This window comes from Pristiophorus japonicus, chromosome 3 (genome assembly GCF_044704955.1).
Source record: "Pristiophorus japonicus isolate sPriJap1 chromosome 3, sPriJap1.hap1, whole genome shotgun sequence".
Taxonomy (NCBI): domain Eukaryota; kingdom Metazoa; phylum Chordata; class Chondrichthyes; family Pristiophoridae; genus Pristiophorus; species Pristiophorus japonicus.
Window position 1 is genome coordinate 126,859,475 of NC_091979.1, and position 24,601 is coordinate 126,884,075.

General features: G+C 45.9%; 1 protein-coding gene across 1 annotated transcript in view; it reads left to right on the forward strand.

The window, feature by feature from the left end:
• The window catches only part of itga4 (integrin alpha 4), a 185,843-nt gene that overhangs the window by 18,336 nt on the left and 142,906 nt on the right, over positions 1 to 24,601 (forward strand). The window contains exons 3-6 of the mRNA XM_070875800.1: positions 20,734 to 20,840; positions 20,939 to 21,065; positions 22,904 to 22,971; positions 23,058 to 23,187. Coding sequence (XP_070731901.1) covers positions 20,734 to 20,840; positions 20,939 to 21,065; positions 22,904 to 22,971; positions 23,058 to 23,187 — 432 coding nt within the window. The remainder of the gene's footprint in view (positions 1 to 20,733; positions 20,841 to 20,938; positions 21,066 to 22,903; positions 22,972 to 23,057; positions 23,188 to 24,601) is intronic.

Genomic DNA, 24,601 nt, shown 5'->3' on the forward strand with positions numbered 1-24,601 from the left:
CCCTCCCCCTCCAAACACTGATCCGCCTCCCCCCCCCACACTGATCCCCCTCCCCCCCCCACACTGATCCCCCACCTGCCACACTGGTCTCCCTCCCCTTCCAAACACTGATTCCCCCTCCCCCGTGCACAGATCCCCCTCTACCCCCCCCCCCCCCATACTGATCCCCCTCTCCACCCACACTGATCCCACAATCCTTGGGAGCACCTCACAGGCTGGAGAGGCACTCTGGAGACCTGTAATAAAAGACTAAGGTCACACTTTGAGCTCACAGTATCTGGTCAGACTTTTTATTCATACATACCAGCTTTCATCATTACTATGCCTGGGTGGGTGCTGTGTAGGTCGCGGATGAACGTTTCCCTGCCTTTCTTGGGCAAGACCACGTGATTACCCCACAAAAGGCAGTCCACCTGTAAGGACCTTTCGTCTTTGCGCCTCTGGAACGGCTTAATCTCTTACTGCATCTTCGCTGGGGCGCTGGACCAGCTCCCATGAAGGACACAGTTTTTTACCAGGGACAGTAAAGGATCCTGGCTGGTCCAGGTCCTGATCTAGGAGGCCGTAACGGGTGACTTTTCATTTTCGAATGCATCCATCACCAAGAGCAAGTCTGCAGGCTGTGCCATTTCCACCTTGGTGGTGGGCAATGGTAGCCGACTGAGAGCATCAGCGCAGTGCTCTGTGCCTGGTCTATGGTGGATTACATTGTTGTATGCCGACAGCGTGAGTGCCCATCTTTGGATGCGGGCAGAGACATTGGTGTTAATCACTTTGCTCTCTGAGAATAGCGATATGAGCGGCTTATGGTCAGTTTCTAGCTCAAACTTGAGACCAAACAGATACTGGTGCATTTTTTTACCCCGTAAACGCATGCCAGAGCTTTTTTCAATCATGCTGTAGGCCCTTTCGGCCTTGGACTGACTCCTGGACAGATAGGCGACCGGTTGCAATATTCCCGATTCATTAGCCTGTTGTAACACACACCCGACCCCGTATGATGATGCATCGCAAGCTTGCATTAATCATTTACATGGGTTATACAGAACAAACAGTCTGTTTGAACATAACAGATTTCTGGCTTTCTCAAAGGCAGCCTCTTGTGAATTCCCCCATACCCGGTCGTCTCCCTTGTGCAGTAGCACATGTAGGGGTTCTAGCAAGGTGCTTAACCCGGGTAGGACATTACCGAAATAGTTGAGAAGTCCCAGGAACGACCGCAGCTCCATCACGTTCTGTGGTCTCGGCGCGTTCTTGATGGCCTCCGTCTTGGTGTCGGTGGATCCGGTGCCGTCTGCTGCAATTCTTCTCCCTAAGAACTCAATCTCTGGCGCCAGGAAAACACACTTCGAGTGTTTCAACCTGAGTCCCACGCGATCTAGCCAAATTGGAACCTCTTCCAGATTCTTCAAGTGTTCGATGGTGTCCCGACCTGTGACCAGTGTGTTGTCCTGGAAAACCATGGTGCATGGAACCAACTTTAGCAGGCTCTCCATGTTCTGCTGGAAAATTGCCGCGGCCGAACGACTCGCAAACGGGCATCTGTTATAGATGAACAGACCTTTGTGCGTGTTGATGCAGGTGAGGCCTTTCAAAGATTCCTCCAGCTCCTGCGTCATGTAGGCCGAGGTCAGGTCCAACGTTGTGAATATATTTCCTCCAACCAGGGTCGCAAATAGGTCATCTGCGTTGGGGAGTGGGTACTGGTCCTGTAGCGAAAAACGGTTAATCGTTACTTTATAGTGCCCACAAATTCTGACCGTGCCATCGCCTTTGAGTACCAGGACAATTGGACTGGCCCACTCATTGAACTTCACCGGCATGATGATGCCTTCTCGCTCCAGCCTGTCCAGCTCAATTTCTACTTTCTCTCGCATCATATACGGTACCGCTCGTGCCTTGTGGTGGATGGGTCGTGTACCGGGAATCAAGTGGATCTGCACCTTCGCCCCCGAGAAACTTCTAATACCTGGCTCGAACAACGATGGGAATTTGCTCAGAACCTGGGTACATGAGATGTCGTCGACTGGATGAAAGCGCTCGGATGTCGTCCCAGTTCCAACGGATTTTTCCCAGCCAGCTTCTGCCGAACAGTGTGAGGCCATCCCCTAACACGATCCATAGTGGGAGTTCGTGCACTGTTCCATCATAGGAGACTTTTACTTCTGTGCTGCCAATTACAGGGATCAGCTCTTTGGTGTAAGTTCTTAGCTTGGTGTGAATGGGGCTAAGCTTCGTCCTTTGTGCTTTGTTGCTCCACAGCCTGTCGAAGGCCTTTTTCCTCATAATAGACTGACTTGCACCTGTGTCCAGTTCCATGGATACTGGAATTCCATTCAGTTCAACTTTTAACATGATCGGTGGATATTTCGTGGTGAAGGTGTGTACCCCATACATTTCTGCTTCCTCGGTTCGAGTCTCTAGTTCAGCCTGATCCATCATGGATCGATCTTCCTCTGCAACATGGTGGTTTGCAGGGTTTGCAGCTCATCTGCACATTTGCTGGAGGTGTCCCATTGTTCCACAGCCTTTGCACACATAGTGTTTGAAGCGACATTGATGGGCCCGATGATCACCTCCACAACGCCAACAAGGTGTTAACTGCCTCGCATTAACGATTGATGGCGGACTCTGGGTCATCTGAGGTCGTGCAGCAGCCGGCCTGTACGTTCTTCCATATGCATTGCTGCTTGAAAACGACGTTATTTTGTGCACAGTACTAGCCGAATCCTCTTTATGCTCCAAAATTTGTTTGGTGTTATCACTGGTGGACATAAATGCCTGGGCTATCGTTATGGCTTTGCTCAGATTTGGTGTTTCAACATTCAATAGTTTGCGAAGGATAACCTCATGGTCAATGCCAAGCAGAAAAAAGTCTCTTCGCATTTGTTCATGGAATCCATCAAATTTGCAATGTCCTGCAAGGCGCCTTAGTTCGGCAACGTAGCTCACCATTTCCTGACCCTCCAACCGTTGACACGTGTAGAACCGATAACTCGCCATCAAAACGTTTTCCTTCAGATTTAGGTGCTCCTGGACCAGCGTACACAATTCTTCATAGGATTTGGTTGTTGGTTTCACCGGAGCTAGAAGATTCTTCATGAGGTTGTTGTCCCACAGACGGTAAGGAGGATCGCCCTTTGTTTGGCAGCATTCTCGTCCCCTTCCAGCTCGTTGGCCACGAAGTATTGGTTAAGTCGCTCCACAAGGACCTCCCAATCGTCCCCTTCTGAGAATTTCTCCAGGATACCAACAATTCTTTGCATTTTCGCGTGGTTGTTTGCTACCTCATCGCCAATTGTTATGCTCATAAGAAAGGATGAAACTGAGTACTGTATGCAATAAGTAAGTGTGACTTTAGCTCCTTTAATTAGTGTTGGTACAGCGTGGGAGGCCTGCTTATATACAGTGCTCCACGGGATGCTGGGATCCCTTGGGACTCCAACAGGTAGACCCTCTGGTGGTGGTGTGATACAGGTTGCCAAGGGTTACATATATAACAGGTATGAAAATGTATGGTCCTTTGTCTGCCTCAGTTTCCCCGAGAATTCAAGTATTAGCTCCTTTATGTTTTCCCAGAATGCCAATACTGTGGTTTCGACTTTGTTACTGATCATGTTAAGTTTACATTTTATGTTCAGTAAATCCAGCCAGGTTATTTCGCTATCCTTTTATAAGCCCAATCATACAATCTTGCCTGTTTAGTAGATTGACTGAAGTAGCATTGGTTGTTCCATCCTCATGAATACTGGGCACCACCTCTGGATATGCCAGAGGAAAATCTCTCTCCATCGTTATTATTTTCTTGTCTGCATCTATTTCCATGGTGTGGTGGAAGGAACAGCCTTTCTGTTGTTCACCGACAGAATGTGGGAGGGCAATACTCAACCAACACTTTGTCTGCAATGTGTCTTTTGATCCAGTCTGCAGTAGAGTAATTCAAGTTCTCTGCAATGTGTGATTTGATCCAGTCATTGTCAGTCAGTTTACAGAGTTCAAATAAGGCACAGTGCCAACACGACTGATTTTCAGAGTGTTGTGTATGGAGAAAGAGTCAGACTGAACACTGTGAGCTCAAAGTAAAGTGTGACCTTAGTCTTTTATTGCAGATCTCCAGAGTGCCTCTCCAACCTGTGACTCCATGGGATGAGCCCTCTGGTGACTGTACAGAGTATATACAAGTTTACATATATAACAACACTCCTCCCTCCCCCCGCCAAAGTCAATAGTGTAAATATTTACAATGTGAGTCGATCTGGGGCCCTTCTTGCCCTGGTTGATCGTCTCGGTGTGAAAGCTAGTATTGGTAAATCAATTGTTGGGTCCTCACTGCGCTGCTGTGCAGCTGGCCTTGCTGGGCTGCCTGGTGTGTTGGGCCCTGCTGGGCTGTTGTGGATGATGGGTTCTGCTTCGTGGCCAACCGTGGTACCGGTTGCCACTGGTGTGTATGTTGGGGGGTCAAAGAAGGTAGGGTCCAAAGTGGGTTGCTCTGGATATTCCATGAATCTGAGTTTGATTTGGTCCAAGTGTTTCTGGTGAATGAATCCATTTTAAAGTTTGACCCGAAACACCCTGCTCCCCTCTTTGGCCACGACAGTGCCGGGCAGCCACTTGGGACCTTGTCCATATTTCAATACAAATACAGGATTATTGATTTCAATCTCACGTGACACATCTGCGGGGATGATCATCATTTCCATTCATGCCACTTCAAAGGGTACGTTTGCAAGGGCTGTGCAACAATGGGACACCTCCAAACGTATGTGCAGGTGAGCTGCAAATCATGTTTGTGGTGTATGGAGAAAGAGTCAGAGTGAACACTGTGAACACAAAGTAAAGGGTGACCTTAGTCTTTTATTGCAGGTCTCCAGAGTGCCTCTCCAACCTGTGAGGCCTCCTTAAATACCTGTGCTCCCAAGGGATTATGGGATCCCTTGGGACTCCAGGGGATGAGCCCTCTGGTGGCTGTACAGAGTATATACAAGTTTACATATATAACACAGAGACCAGCCAGTACCAACACTACCGAGTTCAGAGAATGAATGAGAATTTTAAAATGAAGGCGAGGTTCCAGATTGAGCAGCTTCCCAGCTTCCCATCTCATTTTGCCTCTGAAAACACACTATGCCAAGCCAACCTAACAATTGACACGTGGGCCCTTTCAAATATGTGACCCCTTGAACAGTCATTGCAAGATCATGCGGAGTTTTGTAGCTCTTTCTCTGAGGCTGAATATGACAAATCCACAGCATTGACTGTTGTATTATTTGAGGTGAAGGTTCTGTGAGCCCTCCTGGAAGATGCAAGTATCTGCTCGCAGGTCCCGCCCTGTCACTTCACCAACACCATCTGCTGTGGAACCTTGCTGTATGCAAATTGGATGCTGTATTTTGCTTCCTTTATTTATTTCCTTCTTTCATCTTGTATGGCCCCATCTTCACTCTTTCAAGCCCAAGGGGCACAGACCTGGATGTATCCGGTGAACAACATGCTTAACCTTCCATCACCATATCAAAATGAACAACATCAATTGCTTTCAGACCTCGCCCACCTCTGCCAAGACCATCTCCAAACTATTCCTGGAGAGCAATGATAACCATCCACGTCTTTATTACACTATCAATCATTTCCATAAACTCACCCCTGCCCCTCACCTCCAATAACAAGTTGCGAGGAACTCACTGTCGCCGAGGTGCACTGTTGCCAAGGTGCACTATCCCCCCTCATGCTCAACCTCATGACTCATAGTCATCGATTGCCATCATGTCTGTCGGACTAAGCCTGCTGTCATGCGAAGTGTGAACGGGCATCTTGGAGCAGCAGCCTATGAACCTAGTGAAGCTACCATGAAGGCCTTCCATGTGCGCTGATGACACCCAGCTCTACTTCACTGCCACTTCTGTCGACCCCTCTGTTAGAAATAACCTCTTTACAGTTATTACAGTTATCTCTGTCACTTTAAATAATCAGGTTCGAGTGCAAATCAATATGGTGGGTATATTGTGTTTAATCAGAGTTTGAGACAGAATATAACATATTAGTTATACAGCAAAAACATACAACCGTGACGAGTAGCTGATACCGATCCGATCAGACAAACAGTTTGACACACGTGAGCAATTCTCTGAGCGGCTTCTCTTCCTTTTGTCTAGAGCCTTCTCTCTCTCTTCCTCTGTCTGTGAGCCTCCTCTCTCTTCTGTCTGTGAGCCTCCTTCTCTCTATTCCTCCATCTGTGAGCCTCCTTCTCTCTTTCTTCATCTGTGAGGACAAGCTTTCAGGAGGTCACTTTTATTCAATTTTTAAGGATGGGCCTGAACTGGAATATTGACAAGATCTTTTGGCCTATAGAGGTTCCCCATAAATCTCAATACTCAATGAGACTTTGAGCTTTTTGTCTCGATTCTCGAAACAAAGCCTTCCCTAAAGATGTCTCATGATCTGTCCACATGATCCTTTCTTGTTTATACTTACTCCGGGTTCTTCCTTTGGAATCTGTTCAATCTCTCTCGTCCCTATCCTCTTGGGTATAATCAATACAAGATCTAGTCCTCTACCTGTTCAACTATGAGGCCAAAAGCAGAGCTTTCTCCTTTGCAACGTAGCAAACTGCTTTGTGGTTACGCTAACTTCCCCCAACTTTCTTCCATTATCTTCACAAGCAGTTCTGTTAAGCTAACTTCAGTTCCTCCCTTAGCATTATACATAAAATACATAAACAATGTTCCAGTCTTAACTTGACAGGGAGATTGTATACAGTACATAATACTATACCCTCTGCAGGAAACCAAAACATTAGCACTTCCAAGCATCTATCTAGTCCAAGGAGACTTTCCGTCTGCAATTCGAACATAACCATTTAAACACAGCATTCTTCACGTCAGAGTTTTAATCACATAACCATGTACATTTTTAGGCATCCTTCGTTTCTAACCCCTCCACGGTCTTTAAATTGTCAGACTGCTTATTCGACATCCAGTTCTGGATGAGTAGAAATTTTCTCCAATTAAATATTGGGAAGACCGAAGCCTTTGTCTTTGGTCCCCATCACAAACTGCATTCCCTAGTCACCGACTCCATCCCTCTCCCCAGCATCTGTTTGAGGCTGAACCAGACTGTTCGCAACCTAAGTGTCATATTTGACCCTGAAGTGAGGTTCTGGCCACATATCCGCGGCATAACTAAAACCACCTGTTTCCACCACTGTAAGATTGCCTGTCTCTGCCCCTACTTCAGCTGATCTGTTGCTGAAACCCTCATCCTTGTGTTTGTTACCTCTAGACTTGACTACTCCAATGCACTCCTGGCTGACCTCCCACATTCTACCCGACGTAAAGTTGAGGTCATCCAAAACTCAGGAGCTGTGTCCTAACTCGCATCAAGTCCCGTTCACCCATCACCCCTGTGCTCACTGACCTACATTGGCTCCCGGTTAAGCAACTCCTTGATTTCAAAATTATCATCCTTGTTTACAAATCTCTTCATGGCCTCGCCCCTCCCTATCTCTATCATCTCCTTCAGCCTCACAACCCCCTGAGATATCTGCGCTCCTCAAATTCGGCCCTTTTGGGCATCCTTGATTATAATCACTCAACCATCAGTGGCTGTGCCTTCAGCTGCTTAGGCCCTAGGCTCTGGAACTCCCTAAACCTTTCCACTTCTCTACCTCTCCTCATTTAAGATGCTCCTTAAAACCTACCTCTTTGACCAAGCTTTTGGTAATTTCTTCTGATGTGGCTTGGTGTCAAATTTCTTTTTTGTCTTATAATACTCCTGTGAAGCACCTTGGACGTTTTACTACATTAAAGTTGCTATACAAATACAAGCTGTTGTTATTGTAGACATCAAAATGGCAAATAACACTTAATTCCAGTGTCAAGTTTAGACCAACACAGAATACGCTATAATATACAAGGACTGCTCCCCTCCCCTTGAAGATTCTGAAATTTTAAACTTTCCCTCTGGCCTCTTGCAACTGACCTGGCACCTTCTGCCACATTTTGCGGCCTCTCCACTATGGTGAGCACCTGGTGCATGTAAATTTGATGACCTGCTCCTGATCCCACAATCATGACTGATATGAATGCGGGAGGTCACTAATGGTGTGAGCCAATGTCAGTAGGTTTACATGCCCCATATATCTTTTAATTTAACAAAATCCCTTTTCATCTAAGTGGCAATTTGAATTTCTAATAGCCTTTAGCAATGCTGTACACAAGGAATGCATTTCCATTGCTAGGGCACAAATGATGGGCAATACGTCATAAGATGTCATCCCATGATTTGCTTACAATGATAATATATTGGGCTGCAAATTGCAGCCTCGTCAGGTCCACATGAAGTGCACACGGACCTGCGAGGTCTCGCAAAAGCGGCTTTTCTGATTTGTCAAAATTTCTTCATTTAAGACAGCTTCTTTTGACAGATCAAATGCATCCCCTCAGGAGGGATGTCCGCGCAGCAAAGATTGGGCTATTTGCCCAACTTAGGCCCAGCGAATGTCCTTCAAACTTTTACGCCTTCTTAAAACTTTTAAAACATCGAAAAGTTCTATTTAATCGATCATTTTTATGTTAAAAACCCTGTCCATAAGATCACAAGAAATAGGGGCAGGAGTAGGCCATTTGGCCCCTCGAGCCTGCTCCGCCATTTAATAAGATCATGGCGGATCTGATCAAGGACTCAGCTCCACTTCCCTTCCTGCTCCTGATAACCCTTTATTCCCTTATCGCTCAAAAATCTGTCTATCTCCGCCTTAAATATATTCAATGACCCAGCCTCCACAGTTCTCTGGGGCAGAGAATTCCACAGATTTACAACCCTCTGAGAGAAGAAATTCCTCCTCATCTCAGTTTTAAATAGGCGGCCCCTTATTCTGAGACTATGGCCCCTAGTTTTAGTTGCCCCCATGGGTGAAAATATCCTCTCTGCATCCACCTTGTTGAACCCTCCCATTATCTTACATGTTTCGATAAGATCACCTCTCATTCTTCTCAACTCCTATTAGTATAGGCCCAACCTACTCAACCTATCTTCATAAGTCAACCTCCTCGTCTTTGGAATCAACCTAGTGAACCTTCTCTGAACAGCCTCCAATGCAAGTATATCCTTCCTTAAATACAGAGGCTAAAACTGCACACAGTACTCTAGGTGAGGCCTCACCAGTACCTTGTACAGTTGTAGCAGGACTTCTCTGTTTTTATACTCCATCCCCCTTGCAATAAAGGCCAACATTCCATTTGCCTTCCTGATTACTTGCTGTATTTGTAAACTAACTTTTTGTGTTTCATGCACAAGGACCCCCAGGTCCCTCTGTACTGCAGCACTTTGCAATTTTTCTCCATTTAAATTATAATTTGCCTTTATATTTTTTCTGCCAAAGTGGATAACCTCACATTTTCCCACATTATACTCCATTTGCCAAATTTTTGCCCACTCATTTAGCCTGACTATATCCCTTTGCAGATTTCTTGTGTTCTCCTCACAATTTGCTTTCCCACCCACCTTTGTATCATCAGCAAACATTACACTTGATCCCTTCATCCAAGTCATTAATATAGATTGTAAATAGTTGAGGCCCCAGCACCGATCCCTGCGGCACCCGACTGGTTACCGTTTGCCAACCGGAAAAATTACCCATTTATCCCCACTCTTTGTTTTCTGTTCGTTAGCCAATCTGTTATCCATGCTATCCTTTCTCATTACACATCACCCAGTCTAGGATGGTCAGCCCTCTAGTTGGTTCCTCGACATATTGGTCTAGAAAACCATCCCTAATACACTCCAGGAAATCCTCCTCCACTGCATTGCTACCAGTTTGGTTAGCCCAATCAATATGTAGATTAAAGTCGCCCATGATAACTGCTGTACCTTTATTGCATGCATCCCTAATTTCTTGTTTGATGCTGTCCCCAACCTCACTACTACAGTTTTGTGGTCTATACACAACTCCCATTAGCGTTTTCTGCCCTTTGGTATTCCGTAGCTCCACCCATACCGATTCCACATCATCCAAGCTAATGTCCTTCCTTACTATTGCATTAATTTCCTCTTTAACCAGCAATGCCACCCCACCTCCTTTTCCTTTCTGTCTATCATTCCTAAATGTTGAATACCCCTGGATGTTGAGTTTCCAGCCTTGGTCACCCTGGAGCCATGTCTCCGTGATGCCAATTACATCATACCCGTTAACTGCTATCTGCGCAGTTAATTCGTCCACCTTATTCTGAATACTCCTCGCATTGAGCACAAAGACTTCAGGCTTGTCTTTTTAACACCCTTTGCCCCTTTAGAATTGTGCTATAATGTGACCCTTTTTGCTTTTTGCCTTGGGTTTCTCTGCCCTCCAGTTTTAATTTTCTTCTTTCTATCTTTTGCTTCTGCCCCATTCTACTTCCCTCTGTCTCCCTGCATAGGTTCCCATCCCTCTGCCATTTTAGTTTAACTCCTCCCCAACAGCATGAGCAAACACTCCCCCTAGGACATTGGTTCCGGTGCAGACCGTCTGGTTTGTACTGATCCCACCTCCCCCAGAACCAGTTCCAATGTCCCAGGAATTTGAATCCCTCCCCTCTGTACCACTCCTCAAGCCACGTATTCATCTGAGCTATCCTGCAATTCCTACTCTGATTAGCACATGGCACTGGTAGCAATCCTGAGATTACTACTTTTGAGGTCCTACTTTTTAATTTACCTCCTAGCTCTCTAAATTCGTCTTGTAGGACCTCATCCCGTTTTTTACCTCTATCGTTGGTACCTATATGCACCACGACAACTGGCTGTTCACCCTCCTCCTTCAAAATGTCCTGCACCCGCTCCGAGACATCCTTGACCCTTGCACCAGGGAAACAACATACCATCCTGGAGTCTCGGTTGTGGCCGCAGAAACGTCTGTCTATTCCCCTTACAATAGAATCCCCTATCACTATCGCTCTCCCACTCTTTTTCCTGTCCTTCTGTGCAGCAGAACTTGGCTGCTGCTGCTCTCCCCTGATGAGTCATCCCCCTCAACAGTACCCAATGCGATGTATCGGTTGGATGGATGAACTTCAACAATTGTACCTCCTTGTCTGCAGTAAAAATAAAATGGGGAAGGTGGCTCAACCGTGGCTAACAAGGGAAATTAAGGATAGTGTTAAATCCAAGAAAGAGGCATATAAATTGGCCAGAAAAAGCAGCAAACCTGAGGACTGGGAGAATTTTATAATACAGCAGAGGAGGATAAAGGGTTTAATTAGGAGGGGGGAAATAGAGTATGAGAGGAAGCTTGCTGGGAACATAAAAACTGACTGCAAAAGCTTCTATACATATGTGAAGAGAAGAAGATTAGTGAAAACAAACGTAGGTCCCTTGCAGTCAGGTTCAGATGAATTTATAATGGGGAACAAAGAAATGGCGGACCAGTTAAACAAATACTTTGGTTCTGTCTTCACGAAGGAAGACACAAATAACCTTCCGGAAATACTAGGGGATTGAAGATCTAGTGAGAAGGAGGAACTGAAGGAAATCCTTATTAGGTGAGAAATTGTGTTAGGAAAATTGATGGGATTGAAGGCCGATAAATCTCTGGGGCCTGATGGTCTGCATCCCAGAGTACTTAAGGAAGTAGCCCTAGAAATAGTGGATGCATTGGTGATCATTTTCCAACAGTCTATCAACTCTGGATCAGTTCCTATGGACTAGAGAGTAGCTAATGTAACACCACTTTTTAAGAAAGGAGGGAGAGAGAAAACGGGTAATTATAGACCGGTTAGCCTGACATCGGTAGTGGGAAAATGTTGGAATCAATTATTAAGGATGAAATAGCAGCACATTTGGAAAGCAGTGACGGGATCGGTCCAAGTCAGCATGGATTTATGAAAGGGAAATCCTGCTTGACAAAACTTCTAGAATTTTTTGAGGATGTAACTGGTAGAGTGAACAAGGGAGAACCAGTGGATGTGGTATATTTGGACTTTCAAAAGACTTTTGACAAGGTCCCACACAAGAGATTGTTGTGCAAAATTAAAGCACATGGTATTGGGGGTAATGTACTGACGTGGATAGAGAACTGGTTGGCAGACAGGAAGCAGAGAGTCGGGATAAATAGGTTCTTTTTAGAATGGCAGGCAGTAACTCGTGGGGTGCCGCAGGGCTCAGTGCTGGGACCCCAAGTATTTACACTATACATTAATGATTTGGATGAGGGAATTGAGTGTAATTGATATGTATTGTCCAGGTACATTAAATGTATAAGTACAATGGTGCGCCACAGAGGGCGCTGTGGTGGGAGACCTGGAAGTACCTGCAAGACAGAGTATAAAAGGCTACCCACTACACCTGGGAGGCACTCTGGAGTTATACAATAAAGGACTAAGGTCACAGCAGTTACTACAACACCAGACTGTGTGGAGTCAGTGTTTTGAGTGCTACATACATCACATTGGCAACAAGGACACGGATGAACTTCACGCATCATACAACCATGGCTACTCTGGGCTCGTTAAATGATTTTACGGTGGGAAATGATTGGGAGTCCTTTACGGAAAGGCTCGAGTACTACTTCACAGCAAACGACCTGACGGGGCACACGGACGCACTGAGAGAGAAGCGTAAGGCGATATTGCTGTCCAGCTGTTGCGAAGAGGTTTACTGTCTCGTCAGTGATTTGTTGGCACATGGGAGCACCAGGGACAAGTCATATGAGGAGCTGGTCGCACTCATTCGTGACCAACTTTAACCGAAGGAGAGCATCCTCACGGCCCGGCACAAATTCTACCACCATTGCAGACCTGAGGGCCAGGATGTCACCAAATATGCTGTGGACCTCAGGAGACTCACGGCACCATGCGATTTTGGCACACACCTTGAAGACGCGTTGCGAGACGTTTTTGTTATGGGGATTGGCCATGAGGGTCTCCTTCACAAGCTGCTATCCACGGAACTTATGGTCACCTTGAAGCAAACCATCACCATCAGCCGGGCGTTTATGACCTCGACTTGCAGCACCAAGCAGATGATCCACACAGTCTCGAACCCAGCAGGCACTGTCCACAGGATAGCGCCCACCATGGACAAAACTGCAAAACGTGGCTCTGCCCAGGGCAGAGAGCATGGACCTCGGGGTCCTGGAACTCAGAGTCCGCCGAGGGGGGCTAATCAAGTAACACCATGTTGGCGCTGCGGAGGAAGCCATGGGGCTCATCGGTGCAGGTTTGTGGAGTATATGTGCAGTACCTGCCACACGAAAGGCCACCTTCAGCGTATGTGAAAAAGACACCTGACTCACCATGTGGCTGAGGAGATGGCAGAGGGTCCAGAGGGTCCATTTTCCAGCGAGGAGCAGGCAGAAGAAGACGAGGCGTTGTTTGGACTGTATACGTGCACCAACGATTCGGCCCCGGTGATTATGGAGTTCAAGATTAACGGAGTGCCAGTGAGTATGGAAGTAGATACTGGATCGGGTCTGTCGTTGATGAGTCAAGAAACTTTTGAAAAACTGTGGGTTAACCCAGCTGTACGACCCAAGCTGGTCCCGGTCACGGCAAAGCTGCGAACCTACATCAAGGAACTGATATCTGTTCTGGGTAGAGTGGATGTGCAGGTGTATCACGGGGTCGAGACGCACAGTTTGTGGGTCATTGCAGGCGATGGGCCGACACTTCTCGGCAGAAGGTGGATGGGAAAGGTCTGTGGGAGCTGGGAAGACTTAATTCCTCCACAGACCGCTGTCCCCCGGGTTCCCAAAGAGCAGCGCCGACCGAGCTGGAGAAGAAATAAGCAGTTCATCGGCAGTCCAAATTCCACAGGCGACAGCAACCCTGCAGCCCCAACCCTGGAAGAGCAGTGTTTCACGTACGGGCCGATCGCTGAGGTCGAGCCGGCGACGTGCTGCGGGCGATGAACGGGAGGCCCATCGCTGGGCGACAAGTCCGGGGGGAGGCCCACGTGGAAGAAGAGTCAGGCGGTGGTCACGGCTACGGTGGAGGCCAGGACAGCGATGGCGGTGGGGGCGGCCATGGCAGCTGCAGGAGCGGCGGCAAGTACTGGAGCAGGAGCAGAGGCCACAGGAGAGGCGACACCAGCGGCAGGAGCGGAGGCTGCAGCGGCGGCGGAGGCTACGGAGGCGGCAGGTACGACTCGGGAGAACGTGATTACCCGAGTGGGTGCAGGAGTCAGAGCAGATGCAGGAGCCAGAGCAGATGCAGGAGCCAGAGCAGATGCAGGAGCCAGAGCAGAGGATACAGCAGCAATCACGGAGGCCGTCCTCACAGGAGCTATAACGGATTGAATTCAAAGAGCCAGATTCAAGATCGGATAGTTTTGGTCGTTTTCTTTCCTTCCTTCTTCGTTATTTCTTCTATTCCAGAGAGTAAAATGGCAGGCCAGCGAGCTCAAGGTGGCGGCAGCAGAGCTCTGCAAAGAACAAAGGCAAGCAGTACAACTAAAATGGCGGCGCCCAAGGGAAGCCTCGTGGGAATCTCAAGATAGCGTCTTAAAAGGGAAATGCACCCGGGAGCCTTAAAAGGGCCCTACACCATTGGTGGTCCCCACAAAAAGACTTTGTAAGGCAAGAGCGAGTCTAAATGTGTCATGTAATTTGTATGCTGTAGTGATTTAGGATAAAAGTGATATTTTGATGCCGAATGGTTACTGTGTTTAAAATGATGTATGATGTATGAAAAGAGTTAATACCACAAGGCACAAGTAAAAGGGCCAATGGATCCGTGACTAACATGCCTAAGGGGCCAGTGCGATTTTCGATTTTACGTGATTCATGCAAGGGTTCAGCGGCTGCAGATGAGCCGTCAAGACGACCACTGAGAACAGAGGCAATGCACTAGTTGCGATACCCTGTCTCAGCACAGCCCATTACCTCGGGCAAAAAAGGGGCAGTGCACTGCCACCATACCTTACCCAGTGGTGCTGGGATTAAATAACTGTTCACTGCACCTGCAACCTTTTGACATAACATCTGTACCACATATCACATGTCCCAAACAAATGTACTGTCCATGTATACCTATAGTCTGTTGGAGGTTATACTCGTGTACTTCATCACCCATGTAAGGACTGCAAATACCACATGCTTGCACCGGATCACAAGCAATATCTCCATATGGGGGGAAAGTGGATGGTCATGGACTCACACTTACAAACCAACCAGGACAAACAAGGCCGAGGTTTCCGGCAATGGCTTTTGGAACTGGGTGGGGGAGTGAGATGTTATGTATTGTCCAGGTACATTAAATGTATAAGTACAATGGTGCACCACAGAGGGCACTGTGGTGGGAGACCTGGAAGTACCTGCAAGACAGAGTATAAAAGGCTACCCACCACACCTGGGAAGCACTCTGGAGTTATACAATAAAGGACTAAGGTCACCACAGTTGCTACAACACCAGACCGTGTGGAGTCAGTGTTTTGAGTGCTACATACATCACAGTAATATCTCCAAGTTTGCAGATGACACTAAGCTGTGTGGCGGTTTGAGCTGTGAGGAGGACGCTAATAGGCTGCAGGGTGACTTGGACAGGTTAGATGAGTGGGTAACTGCATGGCAGATGCAGTATAATGTGAATAAATGTGAGGTTATCCACTTTGGGGGCAAAAACACAAATGCAGAATATTATCTGAATGGCGACAGATTAGGAAACGGGGAGGTGCAACGAGACCCGAGTGTCATGGTACACCAGTCATTGAAAGTTGGCATGCGGGTACAGCAGGCGGTGAAGAAGGCAAATGGTATGTTGGCCTTCATAGCTAGAGGATTTGAGTATAGGAGCAGGGAGGTCTTACTGCAGTTGTACAGGGCCTTAGTGAGGCCTCACCTGGAATATTGTGTTCAGTTTTTGTCTCCTAATCTGAGGAAGGACATTCTTGCTATTGAGGGAGTGCAGCGAAGGTTCACCAAACTGATTCCCGGGATGGCAGGACTGACATATGAGGAGAGACTGGATCAACTGGGCCTGTATTCACTGGAGTTTAGAAGGATGAGAGGGGATCTCATAGAAACATACAAAATTCTGACGGGACTGGACAGGTTAGATGCAGGAAGAATGTTCCCAATGTTGGGAAAGTCCAGAATTAGGGGACATAATCTAAGGATAAGGTGTAAGGGGACTGAGATGAGGAGAAACTTCTTCACTCAGAGAGTTGTTAATCTGTGGAATTCCCTACTGCAGAGAGTTGTTGATACAAGTTCATTGGATATATTCAAGGGGGGTTAGATGTGGCCCTTACGGCTAAAGAGATCAAGGAGAGAGTTGTTGATACAAGTTCATTGGATATATTCAAGGGGGGTTAGATGTGTCCTTTACGGCTAAAGAGATCAAGGGGTATGGAGAGAAAGCAGGAAAGGGGTACTGAGGTGAATGATCAGCCATGATCTTAATTGAATGGTGGTGCAGGCTTGAAGGGCCAAATGACCTACGCCTGCACCTATTTTCTATGTTTCTATGCTAATATATTACCCCCAAACCCCTTGGGCTCCACCCATATCAAAGCTCCTCTCCTTTTTATCCTTGCCCAACTCAACCCCTCTTCCCTTTGTCTGTCTTCTGTACTCTTGCAGCTTCCCAACAAAGTGCTCCATACCCACATTATTGCCCAGCTCCAATTGTACTGATTTAATTAAGTGAGTCCAGTCATAGCAGATACTCTGTTTGTTCACTTGCTGTCAGTGATTTAAAGCAGCTGAACAATTCTGGCTGATTTCCTGCCCTCACTGTTTGCCCGGAAGCATGCAAATGAAGCCCGTAAGTCAAAGTGACTCAGATCTCCTGTCATGCGGCTAAAACTAAAATTAGCCCCAGTAAGTACCAGTGTGTCCCAAGACTAAAAGTTTAAACTTTTCACCCCAATTTCAGACCACATGGTAGAAACAGAATGCACAATAGGACTTTGTTTATCAAAAATAAACCGCTGGCAAGTTAGATAATGGTTAATAAACTGCTTTATAAGTACAGCAACTGAAACTGGTTTTAGGTGAAATATTTGCTGATATCTATTCACTTAGAGCATTGTCTATTCTAGCATTTGGTACCCAATGTTATCGTCTGTCAAGCCCGTACATTAAAAAAATCCATGCACAGGCATTTTCCACTCTTCAAGATGTAGTTCGGGATCTGGAATATTAGGTCCTTCATTGAAACACCTGTGAACTCATCCCTTTTTGGCGTGGAAGCAAGTCATCCTTGCTTCAAGGGACTGCCAAGATTATGAAATTTTCTATGATTACATGAGCAGCAACACCCTTGAATAGTCTGTGAAATAAGTTAAAATAAGCAAATATTTAAATGAATATCTCTGTGTGAAGACACACAGCTCTACATTTAGATATATTCCATGTGTGAACAGTATGCCGCCGTATGCTAGCCATGCCAATGAGAGAGTGATCAGTTAGTGAAGCTATATGAGGGAGTAGTGTCCTAGCCAACATGTATCCTTTAACCAACACCATCAAAGCAGATTTTCTAGTTATTTATCTCATTGCTGTTTTTGGGACTTTGCCATGTGCAAATTGGCTGCTGCATTTGACTACATAAAGATGACTGTATTTCAAAAGTAAATAATTGATTGTTAAGTGCTTTGTGACATCCTGAGCAATATTGTAAGTGGTCAGTCTATGGTTATTTCCCGAGATTTCCCGAGAGGCCTCGCTTTAGGGTCCAAATACGTAAGGGTTTTTACTTGGAAGTGTCCAGTGCCAATTCAGCCCTGCCTTGCTTGCTGTCCTACGGGTTGGTTTTCCGCACAGACCGGTGCCAATAAGTCTCTCACAGTTATTTAATCTGCTGTTTATGATTTAACACCGCTTATAACAAGCACACTAACCCTGTCCTTATGTTTGGGCAAAAACAGTTACAACGGATTGTCTTATAGTGAGACATGGACCAACGTTTTGAGTTCAAAATCACACAAGGTTTATTACAACAGATGCTTGTGAAGTAGAACCGCACAGTGCAGTAATACCCAGTAAAACAGTGCACTTCCCTTATTAGCCTTACAACAGACCCAACCCTTCCCGTGCGCTAAACCCTCCCGGGACCCACCTAACTCTAAACCCTCCCCCCCCTCTGGTTTGGTTAGGGCATACTGACACCCCTCATGCACTTTCGTGGATCGGTTGATGAGCATGCAACTATTGAGTTCTCACCCAATCCACCCTTGCGCGCTGGTCCTTCCTCAGCGGTTCGACTCCATAGCCCCGTGCTTGACTGAAGCATGCGGAATCCAGGTTGAAGTTAAAGTCCGTCGGGTTGGAGAAGCGAGGCTTCGCTCTCGGTCCTTATTCTGAGGGGTGGGCAAACGCGCCCTCACTTAGGATGCGATAGAACGAAGATCGAGCTTCCAAAACACTCGACAGTTATACTCCTGTTAATCCACAATTCTGGCTGGGTTTGGATGGTTCTGTTCCCTCCGGGGAACCTTTCTGGCTCCTTCAGGTCTTATTTTGCACTCTCTGAGATGTGCTGGGGTCTGAACAAAAGCAGCCAATCGAGTGTTAAATGGCCCATCACTTCTTATTGCTGGACCGTTGCAGATACAATGCAGGTGTCGGTCTTGTCCTAGCACGTTGCTCTCTTCCCTAGACAACTTGACTCCACACACAAAAGAGTCTCTTGACTTTCCTAAGAGCACCCAGTTTTGACGTCACTGGCCGCTGGCAGGCCAGTATTCAAATTAACATTTGAACAGACCTAGCTTCTCTCACCAGTTTCTGTGGGAGAAATCCGCCCCCCCTCCCCCGCCCCCATGTGTTTCTCCCAGCAACAGGTTTCTTCCTAATCCAGACCAGTCATCTTGCGTCACAGTATTTCAAAAGTCCTTTTCAGGGTGTACAGCCAACAGGGATATAAAAACAACAATCTAGAGTTGACTTTGTTGACTTACAATATATATGTGCAAGTTCTTTCTTTATCCCTTGATTCACTCACTTTTTCATGCACACTGCAACATTATAGCTTAACACAGTACATTTGTCTCTAGAAGCAGCTCACCCGATTGCAGGTGTTGAATTTGGGCCAGCTGCTGTCTTTTGGCCAACTTAACCTCAGCAGTAGAGTCAGAAAATCTGGAGGCTCTAAATGCTGGAGTGGAGACCTTGGAGGTCCTTCCTTGACTGACAGTGCTCTGATTTCTGTCACCCAAATAATGCCTGGTCGACCCCTTTATGCTGATGTAGCCACTTAAATGCTGGAGCAATGTTGGAATTATTTGTTTCTCCTTCCCTGCTCTCATGAGGTAAGCTCCTAATACAGGGTGCAAATAGTGATGAGAATAACACCCAAAATATTAAAAATAAGTTGACCTAGGAAAATGTGATTACATCAAAGCAGGTTAATATTGATGCACTTCAGGTGGCAAATCTACCATGTAGGAAAATCCAGTCCTTTTGAGTGAAAAGACTTCCAACAGCAATTCTGCAATTTGTCATTCACTTTGCAATAGATTAATTTTAAATGTTTACTTTCCTTTCCTTGAATCAGTTATGAATCCAACATGAGTATTCCTGAGTATTGTATTACTGAACAAAAAAACTCCACACAAAAGCAAAATACTGTGGATGCTGGAATCTGGAATAAAAACAGCAAATGGTGGAAATCTCAGCAGGTCAGGCAGCATCTGTGAAGAGGAAGCAGAGTTAACGTTTCGGGTCGATGACCCTTCGGCAGAACTGGAGAGTGTTCGAAAAGAACTGATTCTTAACAAGCACTGAAACATAGAAACATAGAAACATAGAAAATAGGTGCAGGAGCAGGCCATTCAGCCCTTCTAGCCTGCACCGCCATTCAATGAGTTCATGGCTGAACATGAAACTTCAGTACCCCCTTCCTGCTTTCTCGCCATACCCCTTGATCCCTCGAGTAGTAAGGACTTCATCTAACTCCCTTTTGAATATATTTAGTGAATTGGCCTCAACTACTTTCTGTGGTAGAGAATTCCACAGGTTCACCACTCTCTGGGTGAAGAAGTTTCTCCTCATCTCGGTCCTAAATGGCTTACCCCTTATCCTTAGACTGTGACCCCTGGTTCTGGACTTCCCCAACATTGGGAACATTCTTCCTGCATCCAACCTGTCCAAACCCGTCAGAATTTTAAAAGGGGGAGGAGAAGTAAGAACAAAAGGGAAGGTCTGTGATAGGTTGGAAGATAAGATAGATTAGAGAGACAAAAGGGATGATGGCCCAAATTCAAGTGGTAATGCCAGGATTTAGAAAAGCATTAGTTGAGAAATGGTGTGAATGGTGGGATTATGACCAATTGCCGTTAGAGACAAGGAGAAAAAAAGAAAGAAACAGGTTCTTGGGAAAGGGAGCCAAAGTTTGGCAGCGGTTACGCTCTGAAATTTTTGAACTTTTGCGGAGCATCTCCGTTCAGTCTGCAAGTGTGACCCTGAGCTTCCAGTCGCATGTCACTTTAATTCTCCACTGCATTCCCACTCTGATCTCGGTCTCCTACACTGTTCCAACAAAGCTCAACGTAAGCTCGAGGAACAGCAACTCATCTTTCATTGAGGCATTTTACAGCCTTCTGGACTCAACATCGAGTTCAACAATTTCCAGCATATATAAAAAAAATCCACTTTAATTTGGAAAGTATTTTTAGTGAAATTGTGGTGATTGCATAATCAAGTCAAGAAAGTAAATCAATTTGCAGTTTTCACTTCACTTGTAATGTAGCCTTTGTGATCTGTTTATATTGATGCAATATTATACACCAATAGAGAAATTAATAATTCACATTTTTTTGTAGGTATTCCTAAGGGGAAGAAATGTGGGCAAGATTGTATAGAAGAGAGAGATAACCAGTGGCTTGGTGTTAGTTTGTCAAGGCAACCAAAGAAAGATGGTTACATATTGGTATGTACACATTCTTCAAATGCAAATTTAGCAAATTCATTAGAATACCAGATTAATTATAATGTGTTTTACATCAAAATGTTTCACATTTTTTAAAGGCCTGTGCACATCGGTGGAAAAATATTCACTACATAAAAGTTGAAAAACGACCACTTGGGTTGTGTTTTAAAATTCCAACTAACCTACAGCCTTCTCAAGATTTACCGCTGATACCATGTTTTAAAGGTAAGAAAATGATCAAGAAATATTTTCAACAGATTATTTATCATAAGTCATACTTTTAGAAATCAATCCTTTTCATGATAGGTCAGTGTTGTCTCCTACCATTTGGTAAACAACCATTATAGGAACATTATTGGTGATTTTTTTTGTTGCAATTACTTCAGTGGCAACAGGTAAACACTGTGTGCTAGAAATTCGGCACTTAACGGAGTGCAAATGCCTTACTGCCCGCCCAGGCGCGGCACTGGCAATGACTCCCACCATATTGGGCAGGAGTTTAGTAGCGGCGCTACAGTGTTGCACCCCAATTTCCTGCGCCCGGAGATCGTGACGTCATCGCTGTGCGCAAAGATCCATTAGCACCCCGGCTCCAAAATTAAATTTCACCCCCTGCAGCAGCACAAGGCGAAAACACCGGCAGCTGCAGGCAGCACAGCTTGGGTGGCCGGCTGCTACCGAGGCGAAAAATAAAGGCAAGGTGTTGAGGGAAAATACCAAAAAAAACTTACCTTGGGTTTCCCACTGCTGCTCCATTTTCTTCGCGGGATCCTGGCCACAATCACTCAGCTCAGCACTTTGCTTGAGTGCTGGGCTGATCGCGCGGCACCCCCACTCCATGGTGGTCCAGGTAGGTCCCATTTGCTGCTGCAGAATCGGAAGCCTGGACCCTTCCCTTTTAGTGAGAGAAGGGCCCCTCGGACGTGGCAGCGTTGCACAGCCCAGTGTGCCGTGCTCTTGCCGTTCACCCTGTTGGCGCCCCAGGAAGGAGGTCGAGCACTTGATTTAGCACTCCACTTCCTTCTGGCAGCAGTAACCTGAATTTCTGGAGAAGGGCGAGACTCCAGCACCTGCCGCTAAGTCTCGTGCCTCCCGACTGTTACTGCCATCAAATGGGGCGTTACCAAATTTCTCCCCCTGTTTCGCTAATGAAGACCAATGGAAGGGTATCAATTTAGTATTGCTAGGTTTATAATGTTTGGAAGGGATAGCAAAAATAAATTGGGGGAAGGATAGCATTGCTAGCAAGAAATAGCCGAACAGTATGGAGAATATTTATCTTAAGGGACCTGAGTTGCCTTGGGTTGACACAAAAGGAAGACAATTGTGAATTGCTATAGATTATCAAGTCAAGAGGAAAACATCGATACATCAGCCTTGAAATTACATGGGCCTGCAATCCCAGCAGTTAAGCCAGGATTATGCTTGCCGGGAACCTCTGCAGCTGATCCCAGCGGACCTTTCCACGTCAGAGGGAAGTTTCCTATCTTGCATGCTAATGGTAGGTTCCTACAACACTAGGGATGCATTTGCCTGCCCCAAGATGGCTCTCCTCCACCCTGGAAGATTACAGACATGGGTTGCTGGGGTACCCATAATAACAAGGCTCTTCTGAATCCCCAGTGTCAGACCTTGAACCAGCACATCCAGGACCTGTCCCAATTTCTGGCCTTTCTGACGTCTGCAGTTATAGTTATGTTGGGAGTGCAGTGCACCAGAAGGGCTGGGCAATTTTCGGCCCCGTTTTCGGAGCAGAAAGTCGTCGCACCTCAGGCAAGTGCGCCGAAAAAACTGGAGGGCCAAATTTGGGCCCATTGAGAATAATACTGTGATCTGGCACTCTTAAGGAGTACAGCTAGGCAATTGCAGGCCCATGATTTCTGGAGATGAAATATCTACTTCCCACTGGGATTGGGTAATCACGCTGTGAAATATTGTCCACTTGATGGACTGGATTTTGGGAGTTCATTTTTTTAATCTTCTAACATGTAACTGTAAAAGGGACGAGTACATGTAAAATATGTAATTTCTGGATGACAGTGAAATTCTTTTTCTCTCATTAGAAAATCAATGGAAAGATACTTACGATAATGGATTATGTCAGGCTGGGATTGCCAGTTTTCTGACTGAGGTGAGCGATAGTTGCTTCTTAGATGATATTTTTTGATTTCTTAATGAATATGTACATTACATTAATGACACTTTTTTGTGTTAAAGGATTTAATTGTAATGGGAGCTCCTGGATCTCATCATTGGACTGGAACTGTTGCAGTGAAAAATGAAAAGACAAATTCTTTGCTCTTTTATAAAGATACGGACAATATAGTTAAATATGGAAGCTACCTAGGTATGCGACTCCTGATAATCAATTTGCTTTCAACTATGCAGAGCAGTTTAGCTCTTTTTTTTAAAGCAAAGTATGTTTTGAGTGTGATTTGTAAAATTTGGCACAGGTTTTAGTTGCATGTTGATTGACACAAAGTACAAAGCTTGCTGCCAGTTGGTCTTTGCTCATTAGATAAATAGGAACACCTATATATTTCCATCTATAAAAATCAATGGCAAAAAATAGTGGATAGCACCCCATAATTTTCCGTTGGCTGCTTGCAAGGCCCCATTGGGTGTAAAATTCGATGGGCTAGAATTTGCAATGACGTATGAGGATACCAGCACCTTGAATCCTTTCAGCCCTGTCACTGAGCAAGGGCTCAGCCATGTCCCTGCCAAGAATAGCCTGCACTGTCTCCTCCAAGGGGGTGAGATGAAACTGGGAATGTGAGGTATGCCTTGTGATAGGTACAGATTGTTGGTAGGTGAGTGATTGGGGCGGGTGGGGTGGGGGGGAAGTTATGCATTGAGCAGTGTGTGAGACTAGTGGTGCAGTTGGTAGGAGACGGCTTATGAAGACGCATTCATTAACTTTGACCACTGGTCTGTGGTCATGAAGCATCTTTGGGCACTGGAGCGAGCTTGTCGCGACACTGCTGGCAGTGATGACCTCGGTGATCTGGTCCCACATCATTCTTTCTGGAGGGCCTCCTGGCCTCTGTTGGTAGAGGACTTCCCTTGCAGTGTTAACCACCTGCACAAAGCTGGAATACTGCGTGCAAGACCCTGGGTGCCCCTTCCCATTTGTGTTTGTGTTGAAGCACTTTTATGTTTTTTTTACTTGCAGAAGGGAATTCAGATTCAAGAGCTGAAGATTCCCATTTGAGAATTCTTTTTAATGTTCATTTTTTTCAGAAGACTGTTGAGCTATAAGGGCTTAAAAACTGCATATTTTTACATCATTTTTATTTTTATCATTTCAGAAGGCATTGCCCTTTTAAGAAAATGACAATGCATTGTCCTTTTAAGATCCCACAATGCTTTGTGAAATCACAGCCTCGTTTTCAGAGGCTGTTCAGGCAGAAGCGCCGCTTGGGCACGCCACATTGGGGTGTACTGCCAGGATAAACAGCACCAGGACGGCGTTATACTGTGACACTGGGCAGAATATGCAAGGTTGGCTTATTGGAGATCAGGGCAGCTCACTGCAGGCCTGGCTTATGATACAGCTGCTGATTACATGTTCATTGAAGCCCATGCTTCTATGGAAGCCATCAACAAGAACACCATGTGAATCTTGAAGTAAGGATTCTGATGCCATGACACCACTGGGGCTTTTTTTAATACAGCCCAGCTTTAATTGCTATCTGCCAAAACTATCTGGTAAGGGATGACTATGAATCATGGTGAGCATAGTCTATAGGTCCCCTAAC